Source organism: Stylophora pistillata, chromosome 14 (assembly GCF_964205215.1).
Source record: "Stylophora pistillata chromosome 14, jaStyPist1.2, whole genome shotgun sequence".
Classification (NCBI taxonomy): Eukaryota; Metazoa; Cnidaria; class Anthozoa; order Scleractinia; family Pocilloporidae; genus Stylophora; species Stylophora pistillata.
Window position 1 is genome coordinate 3,329,673 of NC_142532.1, and position 26,466 is coordinate 3,356,138.

The window sequence follows — 26,466 nt, forward strand, 5'->3', positions numbered from 1 at the left end:
ATACGTAAGCGTGACCTCAGCTATCTATTAGATGATTGCTGCAGGGGCTATGCTCTATGTAATTCTTAATTCATTTCATATTTGTTTTCAAGCATGATATGACTTAATTTTATTCTCAAGTAAGTAATATTCTTTGTAAGTAATGTTTATCCATTTTATTTGTGTCCCCATATTAGTATGGGATATCTCCCATACTAGAAGGTTCCTTGACACATTAATAAAGTTTCTATCTATCTATCTATCTATTTATCTATTATTTATCCATTACTAAGGGTTTTCTGACTTCTGTTTCTACAGCAACAGTTGGAGGGGAAGCTAATCCAATACCTTCATCCAACATTGGAAACCAGATGTTGCGCGTCATGGGTTGGACACCAGGGACTGGACTCGGAGCTGACAGAAGTGGAATCCAGGACCCAGTGAGGGCATATTTGAGACCCAAAGGACTGGGACTAGGCCACCCATGGCCTTCGTAAAATGAAACAAAATCTACTTTTGTAAAGAGAACAAGTTTTTTTTAAATACGTTTCTTCAAAGCCCATCGGTATTAAATGATATGTGTTTAGAGGAACTTTGAATTTGAGTTTTGGATGCGTTTTATGGAGAGAGAGAAGTGCAGAAATTTGACAATGTAAATATAATTTTATGGTTAACTTTTAATGATTTAGACATTGTCTTAAATAAAGTTACCTTGATTGGCGTCCACATGTAATGTCATCTCCACGTAGAAAGAGTTTTTCGTTTGTTCTTCAGCTGACACGTTTTGTCCCCTTGAAATTTTTGTGACTGTTGTCATTCAACACAACGAGCCAGCAAAAAAGAGCTCCAAGACTGATGAATAAAGGGCGAAAGTTTCTAAAGAAACTTTGGTGCTGTGTCGTTGGGGGTAACAAGGTGATTTGGTTATATCAACTAAGTTGAAATTGTAAATTGGCCACCGTAAAGAGTTAAAAAGCTGACGTTTCGAGCGTTAGCCCCTCGTTAGAGCGAATCATTCGCTCTGACGAAGGGCTAACGATACTGGACGAACTTTGGTAGTAGCTGTACTCCTTTAACTTCTCCGAGTGACCAGCATCTATTTTCTTGCGATATCACCCCTGAATGAAACATAACATAACCAAAGTAAAGTGCACGCTCTGATTGGTCAATTCAGTGTCCCCATATGCCCGTGGGTGTAAACTGAAGACGTGAGCAAATGCAAAGACTAGTTTTCCGCGCGCGCTCGTTTTTTCTGGTCACGTAAGATTTTTTAAACAAAAGAAAACTCTTTTACTACAATGTATCAATGTTATGTCATAAAACAAATGGTACACGCCACAGTGTACACTATTGAGGTTTGTTAAGCACTCAAGAAGCTAGAGTTCCTTTCGGCTATCGCCTCGCGCGACTCTTTCGCTTCTCTCGTGCTTAGCAACCTCCTGTTGTTACCTTTCGTTGAACATAAAAAAAGAATTTTTTGTTCTAGTGTTGGAAGACCTGTGCCTCCCATAAGGCATAGCGGGCTGAGAAAATACGTGAAATGAATGAGTCGGGCGTGTTTTTTTTCTTGTAGTTTTTCATTTAACCTTACTGCGGATTCCCTAAAGCTCGTACATATTCGAATCATAAATCGATTGTTTAGAGCTTAGCAATAAATTGTGAAGTAGCGACTACACCTCCCGTGTGCATCCATAACTCAATAGCCGGTACGCTGAGGTCACGAAAGTAAAGGCAATGATCACCAACTGATTCAGAAGAAGCTCTTGATTGTTAAACAAATTTTTCTTGTTGGCACCTTAGAAAATGTATAGAGAATATAGGGGAAAATATGCCTATCAATGCAAGAGTGTAAAGGCGTAAGCAATCAATTACATACATTTTTACAAACTCAATTAAATGCACACTTTGTTGTTTTATGCAACGTATAGAGTATGGTATATTTTCACTTGTACACATAATTTGCAATAATAAAATTTTACAAGTACAACCTTGTTCAAGCAAGGATTAAACATTTTACACACAAAGTTCAAATAAGGAAAATTCTATCGTACGTGCTAGAAGGAAATTCTTCTTTGAATGTCAATTTAATAACATCTTGGACAAGGGCGTGGTTCTAAAATCGAAGACTGTCATGAGATGCTTCAAACTAACGCCTTGGTATCGTGATAACCAACGATGCATAAATAAGGCAAAATAAATAAAATATTCGGTACAATAACAAAACAAATTTATCTAAAAAAATTTATCCAAAAAAAAAAAAAAAAACACCCTTTGCTCAGCAAAGAGATCCAGGCAGGCATTATTTCGACCTCATTCCTCAAAATTTTAAAAGTGATGAACACGCATATTCCATTTTCCAGCAAAAAGGTGACGAGAAGATACAAATTTATGGGCAAGACTGTGTTACTTGATATATCGCTAAATTCTCTTTCCGCTCTACAAAGCAATGTATGGAAGCGAGAAGTGAGAGTCACAAATAAGAGCTACGAAGCTAAGAAAGTAACACTGAAGGTTTACAGTCAGGTTTGCGTTTTAAATTTCTGTACTTTGGATTCCTAAGTATGAAAATTTCAGAGATAATAATTCATGGAGGAATGGAAATCTCGATTAATTATTATCCCTGTATTAGTATCGGTACTTAAACTAAATAGTAAACCAGGACTAGCGATGAGTACTTTCCATGTCTTCCGGGAAAATTAAAAGCATCCGCACATCTTCACTTTTGTTCTTTCTTCGGAATGTTGTTCTTTGGCGAAGTTGATAAAAACCTACGCGATAAGCAAAGACAGAAAGGAGTTATCAACTAGCCACGAGGAGAATTACACAGCCTTGTGTGCAGCAAGCTTACAGACTTGTACGTACTAAAGCTCTTCTCGATCAAGTGACGTAAAACCAAACCCAAAATACTTACAACGGCCATTCAGGAGTAGGGCAAATCTCGTTAAGGACCAATGAGAACTAAGAGTAAAACCGACCAAACTGCCATAGGTACGGGAAAACGCGGCCCGCCACCAAGTCGTGATTGGTTTCAATTTTGCATCTGATTGGTTGAGACATTGATAGTGGTGCACTGAGGGGGGAGGGGGGAAGAGGCCAAACGGTTACAAGACGATCGATGTGCCCTTAAAGCGACAGAAAATTTGATAGTGTTTACCTGTTCCAGTGTGGTCTGACTGACACTGTAGTCCACAATATTCAGAGCAGCTCTATTTTTCTCCAGCTGTCCAAAGATATAGGACCAACTCAATCCTTCAGTTTCCAGCTGGAAGTGCAGTACTCCCTGAAAAAAAAAACAACAACAAAAAAAGATGTTAGCGGAAAATTTTAGACGTGGGAATTTAAATTTCTCGTATATACGGTTTTTACCGTTTTAACTAGAAAACTCAATCTTGCTCTTGGCCAGTCTAACTGGTAAGCATGGAACGAGTTCATTCAAGTAAAGTACAATAAAAGGCACAACGACTTTTCTCACACGAGTTACAAAAGACCACACAAGCCACTAAGTCACAGTGGTTTAGTAGAAGTTTTTAAACAGAAGCTCTGAACAGAAGAGTAACTTAATAGCATACCCTAACTTGAATAGGCTTATTGTTCAATAAGTAACGAGTTTTTCTTTCCCTACTTTTGTTTCCTTCTACAGATTCCGAATAAAATTTTGCGCGGGTAATTGATGCGCGGCTGGCCAAAATTGATTCCCCTACGCATGCCCGATGTTTGACCGCTGTACTACTTACATTATGGCTCTCCAGAAGTCTCGCTCCAATGAAAGTTTGGTTCACAAAGTTCTGGGCGTTTACCACAGCGTACATCAATCCCTGGTCGTATACTAACGGCATAGGCTGGCCGGGGGGGAGCTGCATTTGAACAGGGTTGGCAGGATAGGGAGGGGGGACTGGGACTGTAGGCTGCACATCTTTGCTGCTGATGACCGCTTGGGTACCATTTGAATAACCTGCTTGAGAGAGAGAAAAAAAGGAACAGTTTTATTAGAATTGTTTTATACGAACAGAAACAATTCTGATATTCTCTGGTAAAAATGTCTCATAGTCTCTTAAAGAATGAAGAAATCCTCCACCTCCACCTACGACAGACGCAAGAAGTTATGTACGGATCTGTTTTGTCCACCATTATACAGTTTGCTGCCAGATAGACATCATTCAGCATACAACAAAAGACGCCAGCGCGTTTTTAACAAGCCGCGCTTCCGCACTGATCGTTTCAAATCTTCATTCATTCCTGCTATGTGCACGAGGGCTAATCTATGGGGTCTTAGCAGCGACTGCGTATTTATTCCATGGCTGTATAATTTTATTTTTTATATATATCTTATTAAACAAGCCCGAGGGCCGTACTGGGAGAATATCGGTCCGAGGTCTTGACAGTACGGACCGAGCGCAGCAAAGTCCGTACAAAAAAGACCGAGGGCCGATATTCTTCCACTACGGTCCCGAGCAAGCTTGGTTAATAAGAGATTTATTGTACGACTGAAGTTCAAAGGGACACAAGTGCGGTGTCATTCGGGACCATTCGGGACAGTGCCCGGTCCAATACTTAGAGAATATTGGACCGGCAATACAGCATTTTGATTGGTTGATTTTAGTTGTTGGCCCTCTGACTGCCCGAGTCGTGTAATAATTTTTGGCAATAAACTATCTATCCTATCTATCTCACCTCTAAGAGTGACTGGCGTCTAATTGCTCTCAAAATTATAAGCCCTGAATCAAACATTACGGTCACGAGAATAAAGAAAGGTCAAGAAGCGCTTAAATATTAGGCAAATATTAGAAATATTAAAAAAATATTAGAAAGCAGTAGGGAGAACTTGCAAACTGATGTTAGGGTTTCAAAGGTCGACACGTCATGTAATAATCACTAACATAAGCTTTGCCTACCTTCCGGTATGGGCTTCTTCGGCTCATTCACTTCCGGTAATTCACCAGTAGCCGCAGGATTACTGAACACCGTCGGAGGCGGTGCCGACATAGCGGCCAGTGGAGCTGATTGGAAGCCGTTCGCTGTTTGCCGAGGAATGGGAGGAGGGAAGCTTGCAACTTTGATCATGAGTGTGTAACCAGTGCCAAACCTGTGGTATAACGAATAAAGGCTGATAGTTTCGAAAGAAACTGTTTGGGGCTGTGTCGGTGGGAGTAACGAAATAATTTGGATATATCAACAAAGTTGAAATGGTAAATTAGCCACCGTAATGATTACAAAAGCTGACTTTTCTAGCGTTAGCCCTTCGTCGGAGCGAATAGAGGAATTGTGGGTTGTGTGTGCTTTTAAAGGCAGAAAATGGAGCTACGTTATTGGTGGGAGCATGGCAACGAGAAAAACATGAATAAATTAGTGGAATGAAAAGCGTTTGCTGATCCCTGTGGGATTTCGACTACCGGTTTGAAAGATGAGCTTTTGTTCAAGATTTTTACCGTTTTCCGTGCCAGCTAAGTGCAAGGAAAGACCGCAGATTGCCATATGTTGCTTAGAATGATTAGGTAAATTAAAATGTCTAGCGACTGGTTTCGATGTGTCCTTGTCATTCCTTTCCAAGTCTCGAAGGTGTTCTCGGAATCGGTCACCTAGTCTTCTGCCTGTTTCGCCGATGTATATCTTTTTGCAATAAGTGCAAGTTATGCAATAGATTACATTGGCGGAGGTGCACGTGAAGTGATCGGTGATCTTAATGGATCGTTTAGTTCCCGATATTTTATCAGTGTTGTCAATGAAAGGACACGTTTTGCATCGTGCACGAGCGCATTTAAAAGTGCCTGGTTGGTCATTAGTCTGAAAAGAACTTCTGACCAAAAAATTGCCTCTGTTTTTGTCGCGTTTGAATGAAATGAGCGGAGGCTGCGAAAAGATAGTGCTTGTCTCTGGATCGTTTTACTATGGAGTGAAACGTGAGAGTGAATGGAATGCGGTCGGAATCTTCCTTATGCGACGTTTGTAGTGCTGAACGTCGATCAATAAGTTTAGCGCGGTGGTAACCCGCTTGAACCACGGAAACAGGGTAACCACGTTTATCGAAGAACTGGCACATTGACTCTGATTTGTGGTGGAAATCAGAGTCATCACTACATAAACGACGAAGTCTTAGAAACTGAGAAAAAGGAATGGAATTCTTAACGTGAGATGGATGCGAAGACGAGTATAACAAGTAATTATGCGAGTCTGTAGGTTTGCAATACACACTAGTGCATAAATCGTTACTTTCAATTGAAACTTTGACGTCTAAAAAGGATAAAGAATTGTCAGAAATTTCCCAAGTATATTTCAGAGCCGGGTGAAAAGAATTGACTGCGGTTATGAATTTAGTGAGCTCCTCTCTGGAAGAGGAGGTAGCGCCGATACAGTCGTCGATGTAGCGACCGTAGAGTTCAGGTTTGGACCCGTTGTATTGGCTGAAAAATTAATGTTCGACAAAACCTACAAAAAGATTGGCATAGCTTGGTCCCATTTTGGTGCCCATGGCTACACCATTGGTTTGTTTGAAGGAGTTGTTTCCGAATGAAAAGCAATTGAGTGTGAGCACTATTTCGGCTAAGCGTAGTAGTGTTTCAGATTTAGGTTCCTTAACAGTACGTTGATCAAAAAAATGTTTAAGGGCTAGAAGGCCTTCGCCATCAAGAATGACAGTGTAAAGAGACGTAATATCCATGGTGAAAAGAAGTTTGTTTTGGCCAAGGAAATTAAAGTCTCGAAAAATTTGAAGAGCGTGTTGACTGTCTTTAATATATGATGGTAAAGTTTTGACGATGGCAGCCATAATTTTGTCTAGATAGCTGGAGATAAGTTCGGTAGGGCAACTGCAAGCCGAGACAATGGGCCGACCCGGGTTGTTAGGTTTGTGAATTTTAGGTAAAAAGTAAATACGAGAAGTTCTAGGAGTGGTTATGATGAGATTTTTTGCTGTGGCCGGCAATTCTTGTTTAGTTAAGAGTTGGTTGATCGTATTCTTGACGGAGTTTTGATTGCTGGCAGTGAGGTCTTTGTCGATCTTTTAATGAAAAGAGGTGTCAGAAAGTTGCCGCAAAGCTTCTTTTTGGTAGAGGTCGCTGCGCCAAACAACGACTGAGCCGCCCTTATCGGCCGCTTTGATAACTATGTCTTTGCGTTTTCTAAGACTTTTTAGAGCCGACCACTCTTCAGAAGAGAGATTAGAAAAATTGGTACTACGTTTGAAATTGAGTTTGTTGATATCGTGGCGGCAGTTTTTGATAAAAAAGTCTAATGATGCGAATTGGCCCTCTGGGGGAGTCCATTTAGACTTTCGAGTCTGAAGTGTTTCGAAAGTGTCTTTGTTCGAGGTGTTAGAATCATCCTCTTTGTTGTGAAAAAAGGCTTTTAATTGAACGCGGCAAAGGAATTTTTCTACGTCTTCTTTAATTGAGAATTCGTCCGTTGTTTTAGAAATGGGAACGAAATGTTAGCCCTTACTGAGGACGGATTTTTCTGAATCGGAAAGTGAGAGGTTTTCTGGAATGGTAACTACAGTTTTGAGGTTGTCTGTTGATGAGTGGTTAGCGATTTGGAGACCGATAAGTTGGTCAAGTTTTCGAGACGTGGAAAGGAATGACAAGGACACATCGAAACCAGTCGCTAGACATTTTAATTTACCTAATCATTCTAAGCAACTTATGGCAATCTGCGGTCTTTCCTTGCACTTAGGTGGCACGGAAAGCCGTAAAAATCTTGAACAAAAGCTCATCTTTCGAACCGGTAGTCTAAATCCCACAGGGATCAACGAACGCTTTTCATTCCACTAATTTATTCATGTTTTTCTCGTTGCCATGCTCCCACCAATAACGTAGCTCCATTTTCTGCCTTTAAAAGCACACACAACCCACAATTCCTCTATTCGCTCCGACGAAGGGCTAACGCTGGAAACGTCAGCTTTTGTAATCATTACGGTGGCTAATTTACCATTTCAACTTTGTTGATATATCCAAATTATTTCGTTACTCCCACCGACGCAGCCCCAAACAGTTTCTTTCGAAACTATCAGCCTTTATTCATTTGTATTTTGATTGCTGCGACTACTAACTTTTTTCTTAGCATTTTTCATTCCACAGCATTCAGAACAGCGGACCACGCAAAGCCTCAAGAAACTCACAAAGGAGCTACGCCAGGAAATCGTAAGTTATCTTTTCCCTTTTCCCCCTATTAGTAAAGATCTAGCATTCCGTTTAGCCATTCTCACTTCCGCCAAAACTACGTTTTGTAGCCACATAAACTTCATCGGTCGTTGCCTTCATTCTAAAGTTATTCCCAAGTGTTTTCGCTCCAATTTTCATGCATCTTCATTCACCAAACAATACCATCACCAAATTCAATGCGCCCAAAATTCTTTTTGACGTAACATCATGAGAATAACCATTAGAGCTATGTGCCAAAAACGTAATCACCTCACCGAACAAATCCTACATTTCCGCTATGAACTTTCCAAAATCTGTCCAGCAGTTTTATTACAATCTCTCCGCGCCAAGATTCAGGAAACTAATTCGAAACTTTTCAATCATTTGAACCAAATTAAGGCCCAAAAACTTGACCAACTTATCGGTCCCCAAATCGCTAACCACTCATCAACAGACAACCTCCAAACTGTAGTTACCATTCCAGAAAACTTCTCACTTTCCGATTCAGAAAAGTCCGTCCTCAGTAAGGGCTTACATTTCGTTCCCATTTCTAAAACAACGGACGAATTCTCAATTAAAGAAGACGTAGAAAAATTCCTTCGCCGCGTTCAATTAAAAGCCTTTTTTCACAACAAAGAGGATGATTCTAACACCTCGAACAAAGACACTTTCGAAGCACTTCAGACTCGAAAGTCTAAATGGACTCCCCCAGAGGGCCAATTCGCATCATTAGCCTTTTTTATCAAAAAATGCCGCCACGATATCAACAAACTCAATTTCAAACGTACTACCAATTTTTCTAATCTCTCTTCTGAAGAGTGGTCGGCTCTAAAAAGTCTTAGAAAACGCAAAGACATAGTTATCAAAGCGGCCGATAAGGGCGGCTCAGTCGTTGTTTGGCGCAGCGACCTCTACCAAAAAGAAGCTTTGCGGCAACTTTCTGACACCTCTTTTTATCAAAAGATCGACAAAGACCTCACTGCCAGCTATCAAAACTCCGTCAAGAATATGATCAGCCAACTCATAACTAAACAAGAATTGCCGGCCACAGCAAAAAATCTCATCATAACCACTCCTAGAACTTCTCGTAATTACTTTTTACCTAAAATTCACAAACCTAACAACCCGGGTCGGCCCATTGTCTCGGCTTGCAGTTGCCCTACCGAACTTATCTCCAGCTATCTAGACAAAATTATGGCTGCCATCGTCAAAACTTTACCATCATATATTAAAGACAGTCAACACGCTCTTCAAATTTTTCGAGACTTTAATTTCCTTGGCCAAAACAAACTTCTTTTCACCATGGATATTACGTCTCTTTACACTGTCATTCTTGATGGCGAAGGCCTTCTAGCCCTTAAACATTTTTTTGATCAACGTACTGTTAAGGAACCTAAATCTGAAACACTACTACGCTTAGCCGAAATAGTGCTCACACTCAATTGCTTTTCATTCGGAAACAACTCCTTCAAACAAACCAATGGTGTAGCCATGGGCACCAAAATGGGACCAAGCTATGCCAATCTTTTTGTAGGTTTTGTCGAACATCAATGTTTCAGCCAATACAACGGGTCCAAACCTGAACTCTACGGTCGCTACATCGACGACTGTATCGGCGCTACCTCCTCTTCCAGAGAGGAGCTCACTAAATTCATAACCGCAGTCAATTCTCTTCACCCGGCTCTGAAATATACTTGGGAAATTTCTGACAATTCTTTATCCTTTTTAGACGTCAAAGTTTCAATTGAAAGTAACGGTTTATGCACTAGTGTGTATTACAAACCTACAGACTTGCATAATTACTTGTTATATTCGTCTTCGCATCCATCTCACGTTAAGAATTCCATTCCTTTTGCTCAGTTTCTAAGACTTCGTCGTTTATGTAGTGATGACTCTGATTTCCACCACAAATCAGAGTCAATGTGCCAGTTCTTCGATAAACGTGGTTACCCTGTTTCCGTCGTTCAAGCGGGTTACCACCGCGCTAAACTTATTGATCGACATTCAGCACTACAAACGTCGCATAAGGAAGATTCCGACCGCATTCCATTCACTCTCACGTTTCACCCTCACAACCACCTAGTTAAATCCATCATTCTTAAAAACTTTAAATTACTTCTAAACGATCCAGAGACAAGCACTACCTTTTCGCAGCCTTCGCTCATTTCATTCAAACGCGACAAAAACATAGGCAATTTTTTGGTCAGAAGTTCTTTTCAGACTAATGACCAACCAGGCACTTTTAAATGCGCTCGTGCACGATGCAAAACGTGTCCTTTCATTCACAACACTGATAAAATATCGGGAACTAAACGATCCATTAAGATCACCGATCACTTCACGTGCACCTCCGCCAATGTAATCTATTGCATAACTTGCACTTATTGCAAAAAGATATACATCGGCGAAACAGGCAGAAGACTAGGTGACCGATTCCGAGAACACCTTCGAGACGTGGAAAGGAGTGACAAGGACACATCGAAACCAGTCGCTAGACATTTTAATTTACCTAATCATTCTAAGCAACATATGGCAATCTGCGGTCTTTCCTTGCACTTAGGTGGCACGGAAAGCCGTAAAAATCTTGAACAAAAGCTCATCTTTCAAACCGGTAGTCGAAATCCCACAGGGATCAACGAACGCTTTTCATTCCACTAATTTATTCATGTTTTTCTCGTTGCCATGCTCCCACCAATAACGTAGCTCCATTTTCTGCCTTTAAAAGCACACACAACCCACAATTCCTCTATTCGCTCCGACGAAGGGCTAACGATCGAAACGTCAGCTTTTGTAATCATTACGGTGGCTAATTTACCATTTCAACTTTGTTGATATATCCAACTTATTCTGTGGTATAACAGTAAGGATTTGTAAATAACCACTTCGAATCCAATACATCAGGGCCCAGTTGTTAGAGGGCTGATTGATCCGGCTTCCTTTATTCTTTTGTTCAAAAGCTTTTTTGGTATAGTTTTCTCTATCCTTTTTAGAGCATCCAATTGAAAAATTGTAGAATAAAAGGGACAAACCTGCTCTTGAGATGTTGAATCGATCCCAAACACTTAAACTGTCCATTCACCATGATGGCAAGCCTCGTGCAAAGGGCCTCGCATTCTTCCATGCTAGAAAAGAAGGCCAGAGAACATTTTAATAACCAGTTCTCTTTTCGTGTAAGTATTTTTAAGAGGCAAGCTTCAGAATCAGATCTTATCCTCGTCGTGTTGACAAAAAGCAATTTGAAATTATCGCTACCCTCCTTGCATGGAAAAATTACTGATTCAAAATATTCTCCAAACTACATATTTTGTCAACGCGTACTTTAAGGATTCTTATGCATCATTCACAATTTGGAATCCGTGATAATCTAAAACATCTTTATCCATCTCTTTTCTTCTTGATATATCTTGATTTCTTTTGTGTTTTTTTTATTTTCTTATCTTACTGAACATTCATTTGGTAGTCTCCTTCATGCTCACGGCAATTTTTCCGCGCCTCAAAATACAAGGTAAAGACAAAACTACTGTCATTTTCAGTAATTACTTGATAAAGGACTGAAAATATCGAGAACTTACACAGATCTTAAAATGTTCTCTTCACCCAACACAAACCGAACTGTGGTAAAGCAAAGAGTAAAAATGTGAATAAAAATTTTCCTTACCTGTGAGAAGTAAGCACTATTGATCGGCCGCCCTTCATCACTTGCATCAGTGAATCCCACAGAAAACGACGAGCAACAGGATCCATACCTGTGGTGGGTTCGTCCTAAAACAACAAGAAACACAGGTTAGAAATTCGAGTTCTCTCGAGCAGCCATTGTGGGCAAAAACAGGAGCAAGAGGCATCACGGGAAGAAGAAAGCCCTCTCCCCATTCCCAACCCCCCTTCCCCGCGGGATAAGTTACTACGACAACCAATATGTCGGTTCTGGTCCTATAAGGATTCCTAACTTTATGAAATTAGTATGCCGCGGCAAGGGTTGCGGTCTGAACCTACTACGTTTTCTCAAAAATCCTACGCTACAAGCTAAAATAAAATAAACTCACCAAAAATACAATGGGAGGATTCCCTACCAAAGCAATAGCAGTACTGAGTTTTCGTTTATTCCCGCCACTGTTAGTAAGAAAATAATATATATATATATATATATCATATTAGAAAAAAAATCGTGTAAGTATAAGTTCAGCTACAAAATTTTGAGCGAGCTAATATCAACATCTGTTAACTCAATAGCATCTAAGGGAGACTGGCATCTAATTTCTCCTTGCAATATCACCCCTGAATCACACAAAAAGGTCACGAGAATAACGCAAATAATCACGAACTAAAAAATAAAAACCTTGATTGTTCCACAAATCCTCCACGTCAGTACCTTAGTAAATGTATGTAGAACAGTATGGAGAATATGCAAACTGATACTGGGGTGTTAAAGGATTAAATTAATAGTAACGGTAGTGACCTGTAGTCTCCACAAAGTTTATCTGCCCAATTGGTGAGATTCAGATGTTTTATTGTGGAAGAAACCAAGTCCTTTATTTTGCGTGATGGAACGCCACGGAGACGAGCGTACATCGTCAGCATTTCGCGACCAGTTAGACGTTCAATAAGGGCGTCAAACTGAAGGTGAAAAAAAAAAAAAAACGATTCAGGTAAATTAATTTCAGGAAAATGCTCCACTGTTTAAAGACACGTAAGGCGGATACATGGACATAGTAACGGAAACATCTAAGACTTTTATATACACATACCTGAGGACAATAACCAATCCTTTGCTGAACCTAAAATTTTAAGAACGGAATCTCTTAGTCTTTAACTCACTGCATTGCACCAATGCAAAACAACACGACTTATAGAGCAGTTTTAAATCGACCAATCAGAACAAATATCGATATCATCACTGGCTAATGAGGACTCAAAGTGAAAGCAAGTAAACTGCTTCAAGCGCGGGAAAACGTGAACGAATACGTCGCGATTGTTAAAACGTTTACATCAGATTGGTGGAGAGGACTGTGCGGTTTTTCTGGACCAATCGCAAAGCGAAGTAAAGTAAAACCAAAGCGATTCTGGATTACTTTCGACACTAAATTGAAAATTGCTCCAGTTGCTAGTTCAGATCTTCTTACAAACCTGTCGTAAGTTCGTCAAAATGTTATATCCGCCCATGTAAGCAGTGCCCTGTGAAATGCTCAAGTCTCCTGTTAACATGCTAAATGTGGTGGTCTTTCCAGCACCTGATAGGAGAGAAACAAAAGGTGGGCGTTATAACGCAAGAGTAGTGAAGTATAATCGTTTGTCTCACAATGAAATCCCTTACAGTGTGGATTGCGAAGTTTCTGCTACAATCTGTACGCTTTTTCAGGTGATGAGGTCGAATGGCTTCACGTTAAAAAGCTTCGTGTTCTGCTGCGATTGACTGGTATCCTGTTTTATAGACGCGCGTGAGTGGCGCGCCCAATTTTTTGCTTGTACGAGTGGTACGCACGATTATCGTAAGTACCAGTGGCGCGCGCGATTATCACGTGTGACAGTGGCAGTGGTTTGTCAGCGTGTCGCATTTTGAGGAACTTTTTTGTCCATGTAAGTTTTACCGCCTTACTGTTTTGGTGTTTTACACCCAGTAACAGAAAATTCTAATTTAAGTGAATGCGAGCAATAGCAAACAAAACTTAAACAAACAAACAAACAAAAAATTAAGATACAAAGCTGAAGTTTTAACAACCATTTCTTTACCATTTATTCCAAGCAAGCCAAAACATTCGCCTTTAGGAATTCCCAAGCACAGATGATCCACAGCAGTTACGTTTGTGCCACCGTACACCTGAAGGTAAATGAATTGAAGTTAAATCTTTGACTCAAGGAAGCAGCAAGCTTGAATATAGGTTACCAGACTCGAGATATATGTTCGCTCGGATTTTTTATTCCTTTTACTCGCAGGAGTGACCAAAGAGGAATTTCTCTTTACCATATCGATACATTTTTAAGCAGAAGTGTGATGAGAAGAAAGTAAAACATCACAGAAAGAATATTTTTTGACTTAATACCCAATTCTCAGAGCTAAAAGCATAAGAAATGTAGGATAGAAATTCATATTTAGATCTAAAGAGTGCAAGGAGTTGAAATCTTAAAAGAGGGTTAGGGTTGCGTTAAGTATTCGAGCCAGTGGCCCATTTCTCGAAAGTACTGCTAACTTAACGGGCCCGAAGCCATGTTTTAAAATCAAAATTTAAAGAATAGCAAAGCAGGTTCTGGCACCCAAACCAGTCCTTTTTGTTTCTTTAGCTGATAGTTTTATCGTATCATTTTCAAAACTTTTGAAATCCCCATCTTGAATGAAAACAGAACAGCTTTACGGGCCCGTCGAGTTACCAGGACTTTAGAGAAACGGGCCCCAGGACTCACACTCGGGTGTTTGGTCTCGAGTTCAGTCTGTTGGCGACTTCCTCTCGATTATTTAACCTTTTACCTTAGTAAGGTCTTTCAAAACAACAGCCTCTCCGTCGATTTCGTTTGGTTTCAGCTTGGAAATACGGTCACGCTCGTTGAAAACATCCTCGTCCTAGTGCACAACAAAAGAAATAACGGCAAGCCATACTCAAGCACACCTTTCACTTTTGTTTGTACAAAAATTTTAACACGACACAAGTCTATCCCTGCGGTCGTGTTACGTCTAACAAGTAAAACGGCTGGTTTTTTAAGAACTGGAACTAAGCTGTTAATTGTAAGGAAGTTTGGCGAGCAAAGAAGATTGAATCGAATTGAAAACCTACCTCATTGCCTCGGCATTGTGCTCCATCGGCTTCGTCTGAATTTTTGCTTAAGCCACCAAGAAAGAACCTCACCTGTAGACCGGGTCACCAAACAAAACATTACCTAACATTAGTTAACAAGTCAGCACCCACCTTCCCAAGAGGAGAATACTTCTGCAATATTTGTACAAGTTTAACGAATAACTATCGTTTCTGTGAAATTTAACTCACATATTGGCTACGCTTTGGGGTCAAACTTCATCCAGAAGCTGTTGGTTTTGCTCTACTTTGCTTTGTACTCGGTTTAGAAAATTCGCGCCACCTTGCTTCTCAACCAATGAAAATAAGGCGCAAAATCACGAAGACCAAACGCGACTTGACTACACGCGTTTTTCACGCGTTTTAAGCAGTTTTCACACATTTATTTTGAGTAAATGTTTTCTACTTTAAGTTTGTATTTTGACTCGCCCTACGGGCTCGTCAAAATGCGGCATAACTCGCAAAAATACTCCGCGATACTACACAACGAAACGTTTAAGAAGATATATTTATGACACTTGTCCGGTGCTTATTTCAGCCGTGGCTTCCCTCGATCACTTTGCGGTTAGGGACCAGTTATTTTTTACTCCCCCAGGTGAAGGGGTGGGGGATGGAGGATTTTTTTTGGGAGGGATCATAAGTTTTTCAGGGGGAATGGGGCGGGAATCAGTCGTCGCTAACTAACCGTCTTGAGTTTCTTGGCCTTACCTCGATCAGCAGAACCAAAATGAACAACACAACGGCTTCCACAAACATGTACAGAACCATCTGACCGATGCCTGGGCGTTCCCAAGAGAGACCATGGTCTGTGTACTTAATTCTCTTCGTTTCACACTCCAGTTTAGCTCTAAGAAAACAACCAGAAAACCAGATTACGAACACAGTGACGTTTCCAAACAACTAACCAACTAACTATTAAGTTAAACCCTGTCTTTCAATGGCTTGCGTAACTTTTAAGGATGTTTTTAAGAGCTGAGCATCCCAGATTTCTTTGTCAAGGGCGTTCGACACTAAACATCTAATATTGTTATATACCTCGACTTTCAGTCAACAAAACGAGCACTGTGATTGGTTGATTCTTGGTCAGGAGCCCCTGATCAATTCAAATGTATTCCCACCGGGATACAATTGCGCAGTTGTTGCCCGCGCGCTTAATACAACAGCACCTTTTTGCTATATGACTGTTTAAGGGAAAGTCTAAATATATCACAAAGCACTTAATGTGCTGTCCCTCGGGAAACTAGTTAGTTTCGTCGAGTCCTCGGTCAAAGAACAACTACAACGACGACTTCATCCGACGAAACACTTACCGACCTACTACTACTACCGAAACAAACGACACCGCAACTCCTTCGACTACAGCAACCATACCGTACATAAAAGGCATGTCTGAGAACATCTCGCGCATCTTACAACCCTTCAATATCCGCGTCGCCCACAAACCCATCACCATACTACGTTAGTTACTAACCAATGTTAAAGACAAGGACGAACCGAGGAACAGACAGGGAGCGATTTCTAAGATCAATTGCTCCGATTGCCAAGACTCCTACATTGGAGAGACTGGCAGGAACCTCGCAACAAGACTGACTGAACACAGACGGGCGACGAGGAAAGGTGATGTCAACAATCACATTGTTGAACATCATCGACTTACGAACCACAATATTGACTGGGACTCTGCGCAATGCCTAACCTACAGCACTAACTAATTTCAACGACTAACTCTGGAAAGCTGTTTTATTAACTTAGACCAGACTCCCCTAAACAGGTGTCAACTACTACCGGCTCCATACAAACGACTCATTCACGACATTAACATTACAAACGAACCCAACAGAACGATCTAACTTTACCAACGGATCGAAACAGATCAATCACGACCGACTTACGCGACTTGAGTCTTACAGCCAATAACATCACAGCAAAACTGACCAATCATTTTACACGAACTGGACTAACAACACTCTACTGACAACAGCTATTCACTTGACTCTGACGATGACTTCCACACAGGTTGTCGAAATGTCAGTCACCACCACCGACAACAGTCCTTCTCAGGACTACACTCACCCGGACGATCAGACTACACTTTCACATGTTTAACTGACAACAAATAATTGTTTCGGATCATGTACTTACCCGGGAGATTCGTTGCAGACTTTTCTAAAGCCGTGATTCTGGTCGAGATCCACGAAGCCGTAAGCAAGCCTGTAACAGAATCGTTCAACTATTAATATAGAGGCGAGGATATTTTCAATACCCTAATCAAGCATACACGGTATTGCTAAATTCGAACAAAAAAGGGCACCATAGATCAACAAACTTGTTAGAGAAAATGTCGATTTAATATACAGTGCTTTCAATAAGACCTAGCACCCGCCGGAGCTCCGGCGGCTATTCTGTTGCGAGTCGCCGGGTATATTTCACCGCGCTCAAGTCGCAGTCGCCACGCTAAGTCGCAATCAAGTCGCTCTCCGGCGGATGTTGTACCGAGGTAGCCACCTATTTCAAATCTTATTGAAAGCACTGATATAATTCCTAAGATAAGCTGAATTCTACAAGCATTTTGATCGGTTTTTACTAATGATCTATTGGAGGACAGACGCGTAGCTAACGTCCCCAAAAACACTGTCGTAATATTGCCCAGCCTCCGTTTACGTACCTAGGCCACCAAATATAAAATATAGACGTTGATCATTATTTAGTGTGATGTGATTTAGTTCAGAGTGCTTCTTGCTTTGCAATTTGCAGTGTACATTATTATGTCTCCTGCTCTTGATCGAGAACTAGAATAAACATTTCGCTTTCCCATCATATGACATAAAAAGATTCCATGTTGCTGTGGTTTTGTACAGAGGAAGATCACAGAAGACATTAACATGTGATAAGAACATCCGTGATGCACTCGGTTGCGACTCGTGTACCACTTTTTTGTGACGTCAACATCAATGATGCCCTCGGCTGCGCCTCGTGTACCACTTTTTGTGACGTCAACATCAATGATACCCTTGGCTGCACCTCGTGTACCACTTTTTTGTGACGTCAACATCAATGATGCCCTCGGCTGCGCCTCGTGTACCACTTTTTTGTGACGTCAACATCAATGATACCCTTGGCTGCACCTCGTGTACCACTTTTTTGTGACGTCAACATCAGTGATGCACTCGGCTGCTTCTCGTGTACCATTACACCGACACACGAAAACATAGAATATATTTGTTACTCAGGGGTTATTTTTCAAAATGGGAGCTGTAATTCTGCACAAAGTTACAGCCATTAGGAATGTGCAATTCAATAATTTGGCGACAACATCACTTACGTATAAGTAGGAACCAACATAAAGATGTAATGACAAATCTCTGCTTCATCTTCATACCCAACGGCTGGTACTTGTAAGACAAACACTGTAATCAACATTGTCTGAAAGGATTCAAAGTTATAGAAATAATTTAATGCTTCACTTTTTCAGTCGAAAGGGTAATGTTATTAAAAATGAAATTTAAATTCGATGAGCAGTTGCCAAACTTACCAGACTGAGAATGGAGAGCAAGAAGACTGTGATCGCGTAACCCACAACTGGAGATGTGAAAATGAACGTAAGGCAATATACGAACGGCAGCACACACAAACCAAACAGCAGCTGTGAAGAGGAAAAAAAAACTTAAGATGACAACTGTCGTTAAGGATCGCCCTGCACACAACTGAGGCGCAAGTCACAATTTGTGGCTAAATTTTGTGCCGCTGTTAAGGGAAAGAGTTTTAGCCTAACCTTTCTACTTACATCTTTAAACGCAAGAAAAAAACCATGCCGCCAGAATTCCATCATTTTGTATAAAATAGTACTAAGGTTTCACGCAAAAATTCGTGACATGCGGAGGCGCTAACACAGCAGTCAATCGCGAGACCCGGGCAGGGGGATCAGTTTTTACCACCTGTGCGCCAATTTCCCGCGCAAATTTCAACGGAAAACATAAGAAACAACCGTTGCCACACAAAATACGCGAAAAAAAAAAACATTGAAACAATCATATAAATTTGTAAAAGGAAACAAAAGTAGGAAAAAGGAAAACGCGAGATTTCTTCAGCACAAAGTCTATTCAGTCAAAGGTTTCCTGTTCATTCACCATTTTGGTTTGAGCTTTACCAAAAACGTTATACCGTTTTTTCAAACACCACAAATCACTCGCTTGTGTGCTTGTCTATATGACAACTTAGTTGTGACAGCTTGAAAGCAAGCCATCTAGCTCTACGACGTTCGCACGCGTGCGCAGACGACAAGGTTCCAGACGTTTTGCAGCTCTGTCGCTTGGCGTTTTAATACTTTCTTACCAGCAACAAGAAGACGATTCCCATCTCATCCTTGTAAGAATCCACTTGGAATGCAGCAAATAAAATGAGGATCACAAGAGCGGGGACTAAATAATTGATGAAATCCCAGGTGAATGTAGCAAGCCAGTAACTGACTGTATCAACTCCACTGACAAACTGAAGATGTTTTGCCTGAAAGAGGGGGCGAAAATTAGTTCAAGCTTCTTTCTTTGAGTGCATGTGTCAAAAGTTTAGAGGTATTTGTCGCATAAAGTGAAATAGGTTGGTAGTTTTTCTAAAGAAACTGTTTTGCTACGTCGGCGGAAAAGTGAAAAAATTAGCTGGATAGAGCAATTTTCAACTGAGTTTCGAAAGTAATCCGCCACTGCATTGGTTTTGCTTTACTTCGCTCTGTGATTAGTCCGGGAAACTTTCGCCACTCTTTCAACTAATCAGATGCAAAACTAAAGCCAATCACGACTTGGTCGCCCGTGTTTTCCCGCGCTTTTGTCAGTTTGGTTGTTTTTACTTCGAGTTCTCATTGGCTCTTTAAAGTAATTTACTTTGTTCTGATTGGCCATTGGCTTTTTGACACTCAATCAAATAGCGCACTTATGGTAATAAAACCGTCGTAGCGAACTTTGATAAGCTACGTTTCAATTATCATTCCTTTGTGGAAGTAAATGATACGGAACTATTGTTTCAAACAACGAAAACCCATAAACCTTAAGTTTTCAATCCCAGGAGTTACCAGTAAGTAATTTTTCCCTACAGTTTCGAAACATTATCGAGAAAGGTCATCTGACAAAATGGCTATTTGAACCACGTGATACTTTTCAATTTAGTACCAAATTTAACCTAACGTTTCGAGGTTGCCATTCGCCAAACGGACCAGTATCTAAGCAACTGTGCACTTACCCCTCCCCTGACCCAACATTAACTCTACCTTGTTATCAGTTGACTATTAGTTGGTTAGGGGAGGGGTGGGAGCGCGGTGGGTCAGATATTGATCCGACCTAACTACTGTCTCACCTTTGACACTCTTTCCTGTACAATGAATGTAACAAAGCTTGCAGCCATGAACGCCATTCCCAGTGCAAGAAATATGGCGAGGAGAAGCGCAGAGAAGTTTGATGTAACGTTGTCAGCCTGAATCAAAACACAAACAAAGTCATAGGCAAGTGCTTCCATTTCGTCTTCGAACCTTCGCTACAAGTATTACCACAATATCGTAGAAAAGAAAAAACAAGCGGTACCTCGCAAAAAAAAAAAACTTTTGAAGGGCTAAAGAGCTTTAAGTTGTCCGTTCCGGTTTAAATTAAAACAGTGTATTGTTTTATAAAGCGAGTCCGCTTTCACAGAGGACCTTTTCTTTAAACTGGACATGGACAATGATGATGATGAACTTTATTCATGTGCTATTCATAAAATAGCAGTAATAAAACCACTAAGTAAGGACACAACAAGATAATTTAAATAAAATAATAAATAACTAAGTATTAATATACGATTAAATAGCATAAAATATACGAATAAATAGCATAAAATTTGTGGTCAGCAGAATTAGGCTAGGGGACCTTAAGACGTGGGGGGGGGGGGGGGTGGAGGAATAGTCTGAGCCTAACTAAGATATAACTAAGAATCATGCACTGCAAAGACGTTGGGGGGGGGGGGGGAGGAATAGTCCGAGCCTAATTAAGATATAATTAAGAATTACTTATAACTAACAATTGCAAAGCTTGGGATGTTATTACTGAGCCAAGCTTGGAACATATGGTATTCTGCAAAGATTAGAACACGGTTTGTAGCATAAAATTTAGTGAAGTCTGGTTTAAAACCATAGCACTAAAAAACCTAACATAATGTCTGTTGCTTCTATGGAAATATTCTATTAACAATTATTCCACGAGCGCGCGTTGGATGTGAGATGACAGAAAGCCAACGAGGCGTGTAGCGCCGAGTTAGCTATAATCATCTCATATCCAACAAGCACGAGTGGAATAATTGTTTTGTTAAAAAAAACGCCCCCAAGATATTAGACAAATCTTCTCGACTTTATTTTTTAAGAAGAAACCGGAGGTTACAATGTACAGATATTAGATTATAGTATATCGGCTCATATACCATAATGGCTAAGCCAATAAAAAGTCTTGAATTGAATTATCCAATGATCCAGTTTTTAATATTATCGATTATATTGTAAAAGAGACCCACTATGTAAATACAATACAACAGACCTTGTTGTTGACACTGTTTGGTAGAGGGTAGTTTGTAGTTTCAATACTGTAAGACGAATCTCCTGTTTGATCAACCAACAGAATGTTACTCATGGCGCTCAGTGCCTCTGCTATGGTATGGAATCCCTGTGGAGGCAGAAGTGATGGAAATCATCTTACCATAAATCTACTGTTTTTAATAAGTGTGATCACTTTTAAAGCGGTTCTCTATGGAGTGTCGTATAACTCAAACCAAAGCAATTACAAAGACCAATCAGAAGAAAGGAACACGCCATGAAGAGCCAATCGGAACCCTAGTAAAATCAAGCAAACAGCCCAAAGCGCGGGAAAACGCCGGCGACCAAGTCGTGATTGGTTTTAGTTTTGCATCTGATTGGTTGAGAGTGTGACGCGACTTATTTAGACTAATCACAGAGCAAAATAAAGCAAAACCAATGCAATCCCAGATTGCTTACGACATTCAATTGACAATTGCACTCACGGCGATCACTTAAAACTTCACATTTACTCAAAACATCAAGCTGAAAATCTTATCGAGCTCGTTTGGTTATCATCTGCCCGATTTAAGCACTAATTGAACAGGATATGTGTCATGCTTGCAACAGGACCGAGTAAAACAATAGTTTACGCATTAAACCTGTCTAACTGAACGGTCGGCGCTATAAGCGCGCACTGCTACCGACATTCGTTTTCTCGTGTAAAAAAGTAATCTGTTATTTTTTGATTGTTTTATTTTCAAACTTTTTCAGCGCTTTGATTAATTGGTAAAAGGAATTATTGTCGTTCAATTCATACTCGCGATCCAAAAGTCGGATCCCACTAGGCTATCGTCATGTTTGTTTTTTTTTTTTTAACTTTCATGTGAGTACACACTAAATCGTTAACATAATTTATACGCGTGCGTAGGGCGCATACTCATATCAAAACAAAAAGATGTCTATTACTAATAGCTCCAGATGATGAGGAAGTACAGTATCATACCTCATTACTGTACCAAACTGTAGTAACAGTCGCATCAGATCCTCCAAGGGTCTTGTTAGTGATACCGCTGGTGTTGGTCATATTATGCGCCAGGCTCATAGCAGGCGGCATTGGGGCCAATGAAAAGCCAGCCACGTAAATATTAAAGTAATCATTGGCATTGCTGTCTTCCAGGACATACTCAGAGAAGTAAGTGTTGAGGTCTGTCAGATCTGTGCCGGGGCAACCCACTGCGCGACACTCTGTGTCACCTAATTTTACTCCAGGACTGAAAAAAGAAACGATAACTTAAATTAAAAGAGATCTGCTGAATTTTGCCTCGTGCCATATTCTCAGGACTGGTGTTAACCTTCTACGCCATAACATCAGTATGGATATTCTCCATACTGTTCTCTATACATTTCCGGAGGTGCTGACAAGGAGAATTTGATCAACAATCAAGAGCGTCTTAAGTTGGTGATCATTTCCCAAATTCTCGTGACCTTAACGTGTGATTCAGGGGTGAGGAGAAATTAGACGCTAGTCACTTTAAAGGTTAAAAAAACACGTAGAGCATACATACATTTCAGCTTCAATACACTTCGGGCAGTCTTTGTAGCCAAAAGTGTACTCTTTGCAGTTATCTGGAACTAAGGTCTTGTTGATAAACTAAAAGAAAAAGAATTCAAAGTCGATGATGAGCTCGTTAAGATAACAAGTAAATAACCAGCTGCTAATCCTTTTTTTAGAATGATCCTATCGGCCTATTAATCACGAGGAACGAGGCAGAGTAAAAAGAAACGAAGGGAAGGAACGGAGAGACGAAAGGGCGAAGGGGCGTGAGAGTAAAAGAGCAAAAAAAAAAAAAAAAAAAAAGAATGAGTAAAGGAACGAGAAATGAAGGAACAATGGAACAAAGAAAGTAATCGCAAAAAAAGAGGGAAACAAAGAAACAAAAGCTAAGGAAAAAGGAAGCTAAAAGAAAGAACGAACAAGTGATCAGCACTCACCTTAGCTTTGCACTTGGCATTGAGAACATAATACTCAAAGTTACAGCAGGATTTGTTGTCTTTATCAACTTTGGCGAAGCTATTATTTCTGACAAATACGCCATAGTCCTTATTGCCGTCTCGAATGTAATAAACTTTTGACGTGATGTCAGTCGCATCAACTTTAATGTCTTTGAGGTAAGTTTTGGTTTTCTGTGGACAGGAGTTTAGGGTTCTCACGTTAGTTTTGGGTTTAAACCGATTCAAACCGCTGTATTCCCATGTCAGTGTTGTTTGCATCTATAACAATAACCACCCTAGAAACAAGAGCTTTTGATCAAAAGTGCACAAAAAAAAAAAAAAATGGGAACCTGGCTTACAAGTACCTCAAATGTCGCACTTTTTTTACTAGAACTCATGTTTCTGTAGTCGGCAAAAAAAGCTTTGGTATGGACACCGTCTACGCTCAAGTTAGACAGCTTAAGAACACGAGGCGGGTCGTTCTCTCTCGTGGGAATCGTCGTCATCAACAGCAAACCAAACACTACCATAATGACGGGGAGAACAAGCTGTGTAATAATTGCTTTCTTGTCGCGTTTGGAGTTCAGAAACCTCTTCATGAACATTGCTTTGTATTGATGCCACTTCAGTTGAAAGCCTGTCTCCAGTTCTAAAAGACAAATAAGAAAATGACACCAGAGTTTAATGATTGAGACAAATATCCTTTTATCCCCAACAACCATCTGTCTTTTCTATTTTCGCCAAACAATTCTTGTCTCTATCGCTCCACAAACCATTTGTCTAACTGTTCTTTAATCCTTCCTACCTCCGTCTTTTCACTCCCAAGATCTCGTGAGTACTTCTCCTTATTGTCTGCCACACAATTCTTATGATTTTGGTTCGGAGAATTTAGTACTAAATCAACTAATTGTCCCTCTGTCTCCTTTGTTTTGTATCAGCATTGTAAGGAGAAATTCTGCGAACATAACTGGCAGAGCAGGATAAAGGGGGAGGTAGTGGGGGCTGAAGCCATCCCTCCCTCGCTGAAAATTTGACCCTTCCCCCACCCGTAACCAAATGATCAGAGTATACACCTGGGTCGGGCTTTTCAAAGCTGGGTTAAAGTAAAGGCTGATAGTTTCTAAAGAAACTGTTTGGGGCTGCGTCGGTGGGGGTAACGAAATAATTTGGATATATCACGAACGTTGAAATGGTGAATTGGCCACCGTAACGGTTACAAAAGCTGACGTTTCGAGCGTTAGCCCTTCGTCGGGGCGAATCAGTTAAAGTAGCCCAGGGCTAGCCTGGGTTAGATTTCAGATCTGAAAGTTTTCAAAAAAAAAAAGGAAGATTATCCCAGAAAGGTTCTTAGAAAAATAAATATGGAAACCTGGATTAAAATTTAATCCAGGGTTAGTGCTAATCAGCCTTCGAACAACTGGACCCTGACTGTTACTCTCGGCTTTGAACCATTTGGTGTGGTCAAAGATATGTAAGAAACTTAGACGATTAAGTGTGGGTTCTCCTTACTGGACCCTCACTGTTACTCTCGGCTTTGAACCATTTAGTGTGGTCAAAGATATGTAAGAAACTTAGACGATTAAGTGTGGGTTCTCCTTACTGGACCCTCACTGTTACTCTCGGCTTTGAACCATTTAGTGTGGTCAAAGATATGTAAGAAACTTAGACGATTAAGTGTGGGTTCTCCTTACTGGACCCTCACTGTTACTCTCGGCTTTGAACCATTTGGTGTGGTCAAAGATATGTAAGAAACTTAGACGATTAAGTGTGGGTTCTCCTTACTGGACCCTCACTGTTACTCTCGGCTTTGAACCATTTAGTGTGGTCAAAGATATGTAAGAAACTTAGACGATTAAGTGTGGGTTCTCCTTACTGGACCCTCACTGTTACTCTCGGCTTTGAACCATTTGGTGTGGTCAAAGATATGTAAGAAACTTAGACGATTAAGTGTGGGTTCTCCTTACTGGACCCTCACTGTTACTCTCGGCTTTGAACCATTTAGTGTGGTCAAAGATATGTAAGAAACTTAGACGATTAAGTGTGGGTTCTCCTTACTGGACCCTCACTGTTACTCTCGGCTTTGAACCATTTGGTGTGGTCAAAGATATGTAAGAAACTTAGACGATTAAGTGTGGGTTCTCCTTACTGGACCCTCACTGTTACTCTCGGCTTTGAACCATTTAGTGTGGTCAAAGATATGTAAGAAACTTAGACGATTAAGTGTGGGTTCTCCTTACTGGACCCTCACTGTTACTCTCGGCTTTGAACCATTTGGTGTGGTCAAAGATATGTAAGAAACTTAGACGATTAAGTGTAGGTTCTCCTTACTGTTGGCTGCAACATTTTCATCACGTGACACATCTACAATCTCCTCTGTTTCTTCAACAGCAATCTCGTGTTCGTTAGCTCTGAAAAAAAAATAACAGTTATCCAGCCCTTCAGTTCACAGAAGGCAACTCTTCAATAAAAATCATGAATAATGTTATCAGTTTATAGTTACAGAAAATCTCCTTGCAAAAATCTTTGATGAAATTGATTCAGTACGAGCGTAACGAACTAAACCTTATCAAAAGGGTAGAAAAAGGTTTACAAGTCTCTGATAATTTATTGAACCTTATCAATACAAACATCTGTCGGGCTCAACATACAGTTTGTCCACAGTTTTTTCTGCTCCTTCTCCAACCTTCATAAATACTTCCTCAAGTGTTGTGACCGACACTCCAAAACTTGTTATTCCGTACTCATCCATCTTATCTGAAAATGAAATTAGAAGGAAATTTCATAATCATCTTAACATTCATTTTGCTCACCAAAGCAACTCGCTCAAAGTATTGTGGTATACAGCGCCTATTGGTTCCTGAGTAAGTTTGCGTGATAACATTTCTGAGCACTTTCCAATTCATTGTCAAAGATTAAAGTCACTGGCTCTGCCTTATAGCACTCTGTGATTGGTCAAAATAACTGGCACCACCTTCCCAACCAATCGAATTCAAAACTGAAGTCAAGCGCGACTCGGTCACACGCATTAATTTTTCCCGCACTTTTCACCCCTCAC

The 26,466-nt window shown here is 40.5% G+C and overlaps 2 protein-coding genes and 1 long non-coding RNA gene across 4 annotated transcripts in view; 2 read left to right on the top strand and 1 right to left on the bottom strand.

Annotated features, from left to right (window-relative positions):
* The window catches only part of LOC111345821 (G patch domain-containing protein 2), an 83,892-nt gene extending 83,180 nt beyond the window's left edge, over positions 1 to 712 (top strand). The window contains exon 7 of the mRNA XM_088745311.1: positions 298 to 712. Coding sequence (XP_088601437.1) covers positions 298 to 476 — 179 coding nt within the window. The 3' untranslated portion in view covers positions 477 to 712. The remainder of the gene's footprint in view (positions 1 to 297) is intronic.
* A 1,171-nt stretch (positions 713 to 1,883) lies between these two features.
* Positions 1,884 to 26,466, bottom strand: part of LOC111330231 (phospholipid-transporting ATPase ABCA3-like) — a 43,373-nt gene continuing 18,790 nt past the window's right edge. Inside the window, exons 20-45 of one of the 2 annotated variants that reach the window (XM_088745296.1) lie at positions 26,060 to 26,165; positions 25,740 to 25,819; positions 23,777 to 24,060; positions 23,412 to 23,603; positions 22,985 to 23,070; positions 22,423 to 22,690; positions 21,442 to 21,567; positions 20,237 to 20,353; positions 19,226 to 19,396; positions 18,426 to 18,536; positions 18,216 to 18,316; positions 17,036 to 17,104; positions 15,602 to 15,740; positions 14,876 to 14,947; positions 14,572 to 14,664; positions 13,839 to 13,926; positions 13,236 to 13,339; positions 12,857 to 12,886; positions 12,568 to 12,725; positions 12,155 to 12,221; positions 11,770 to 11,873; positions 11,141 to 11,233; positions 4,872 to 5,062; positions 3,714 to 3,934; positions 3,134 to 3,259; positions 1,884 to 2,747 (exon numbers count right to left, since the gene is read on the bottom strand). In XM_088745296.1, the coding sequence (XP_088601422.1) occupies positions 2,676 to 2,747; positions 3,134 to 3,259; positions 3,714 to 3,934; positions 4,872 to 5,062; positions 11,141 to 11,233; positions 11,770 to 11,873; positions 12,155 to 12,221; positions 12,568 to 12,725; positions 12,857 to 12,886; positions 13,236 to 13,339; positions 13,839 to 13,926; positions 14,572 to 14,664; positions 14,876 to 14,947; positions 15,602 to 15,740; positions 17,036 to 17,104; positions 18,216 to 18,316; positions 18,426 to 18,536; positions 19,226 to 19,396; positions 20,237 to 20,353; positions 21,442 to 21,567; positions 22,423 to 22,690; positions 22,985 to 23,070; positions 23,412 to 23,603; positions 23,777 to 24,060; positions 25,740 to 25,819; positions 26,060 to 26,165 (3,269 nt within the window). In that variant the 3' untranslated portion in view covers positions 1,884 to 2,675. The remainder of the gene's footprint in view (positions 2,748 to 3,133; positions 3,260 to 3,713; positions 3,935 to 4,871; positions 5,063 to 11,140; positions 11,234 to 11,769; positions 11,874 to 12,154; positions 12,222 to 12,567; positions 12,726 to 12,856; positions 12,887 to 13,235; positions 13,340 to 13,838; positions 13,927 to 14,571; positions 14,665 to 14,875; positions 14,948 to 15,601; positions 15,741 to 17,035; positions 17,105 to 18,215; positions 18,317 to 18,425; positions 18,537 to 19,225; positions 19,397 to 20,236; positions 20,354 to 21,441; positions 21,568 to 22,422; positions 22,691 to 22,984; positions 23,071 to 23,411; positions 23,604 to 23,776; positions 24,061 to 25,739; positions 25,820 to 26,059; positions 26,166 to 26,466) is intronic. The other variant, XM_088745297.1, reaches the window with a different exon arrangement.
* On the top strand, positions 22,687 to 24,323 carry LOC148716127 (uncharacterized). Its single transcript, XR_015995443.1, has 2 exons — positions 22,687 to 22,923; positions 23,151 to 24,323. It is a non-coding gene; the product is annotated as an uncharacterized LOC148716127 (long non-coding RNA).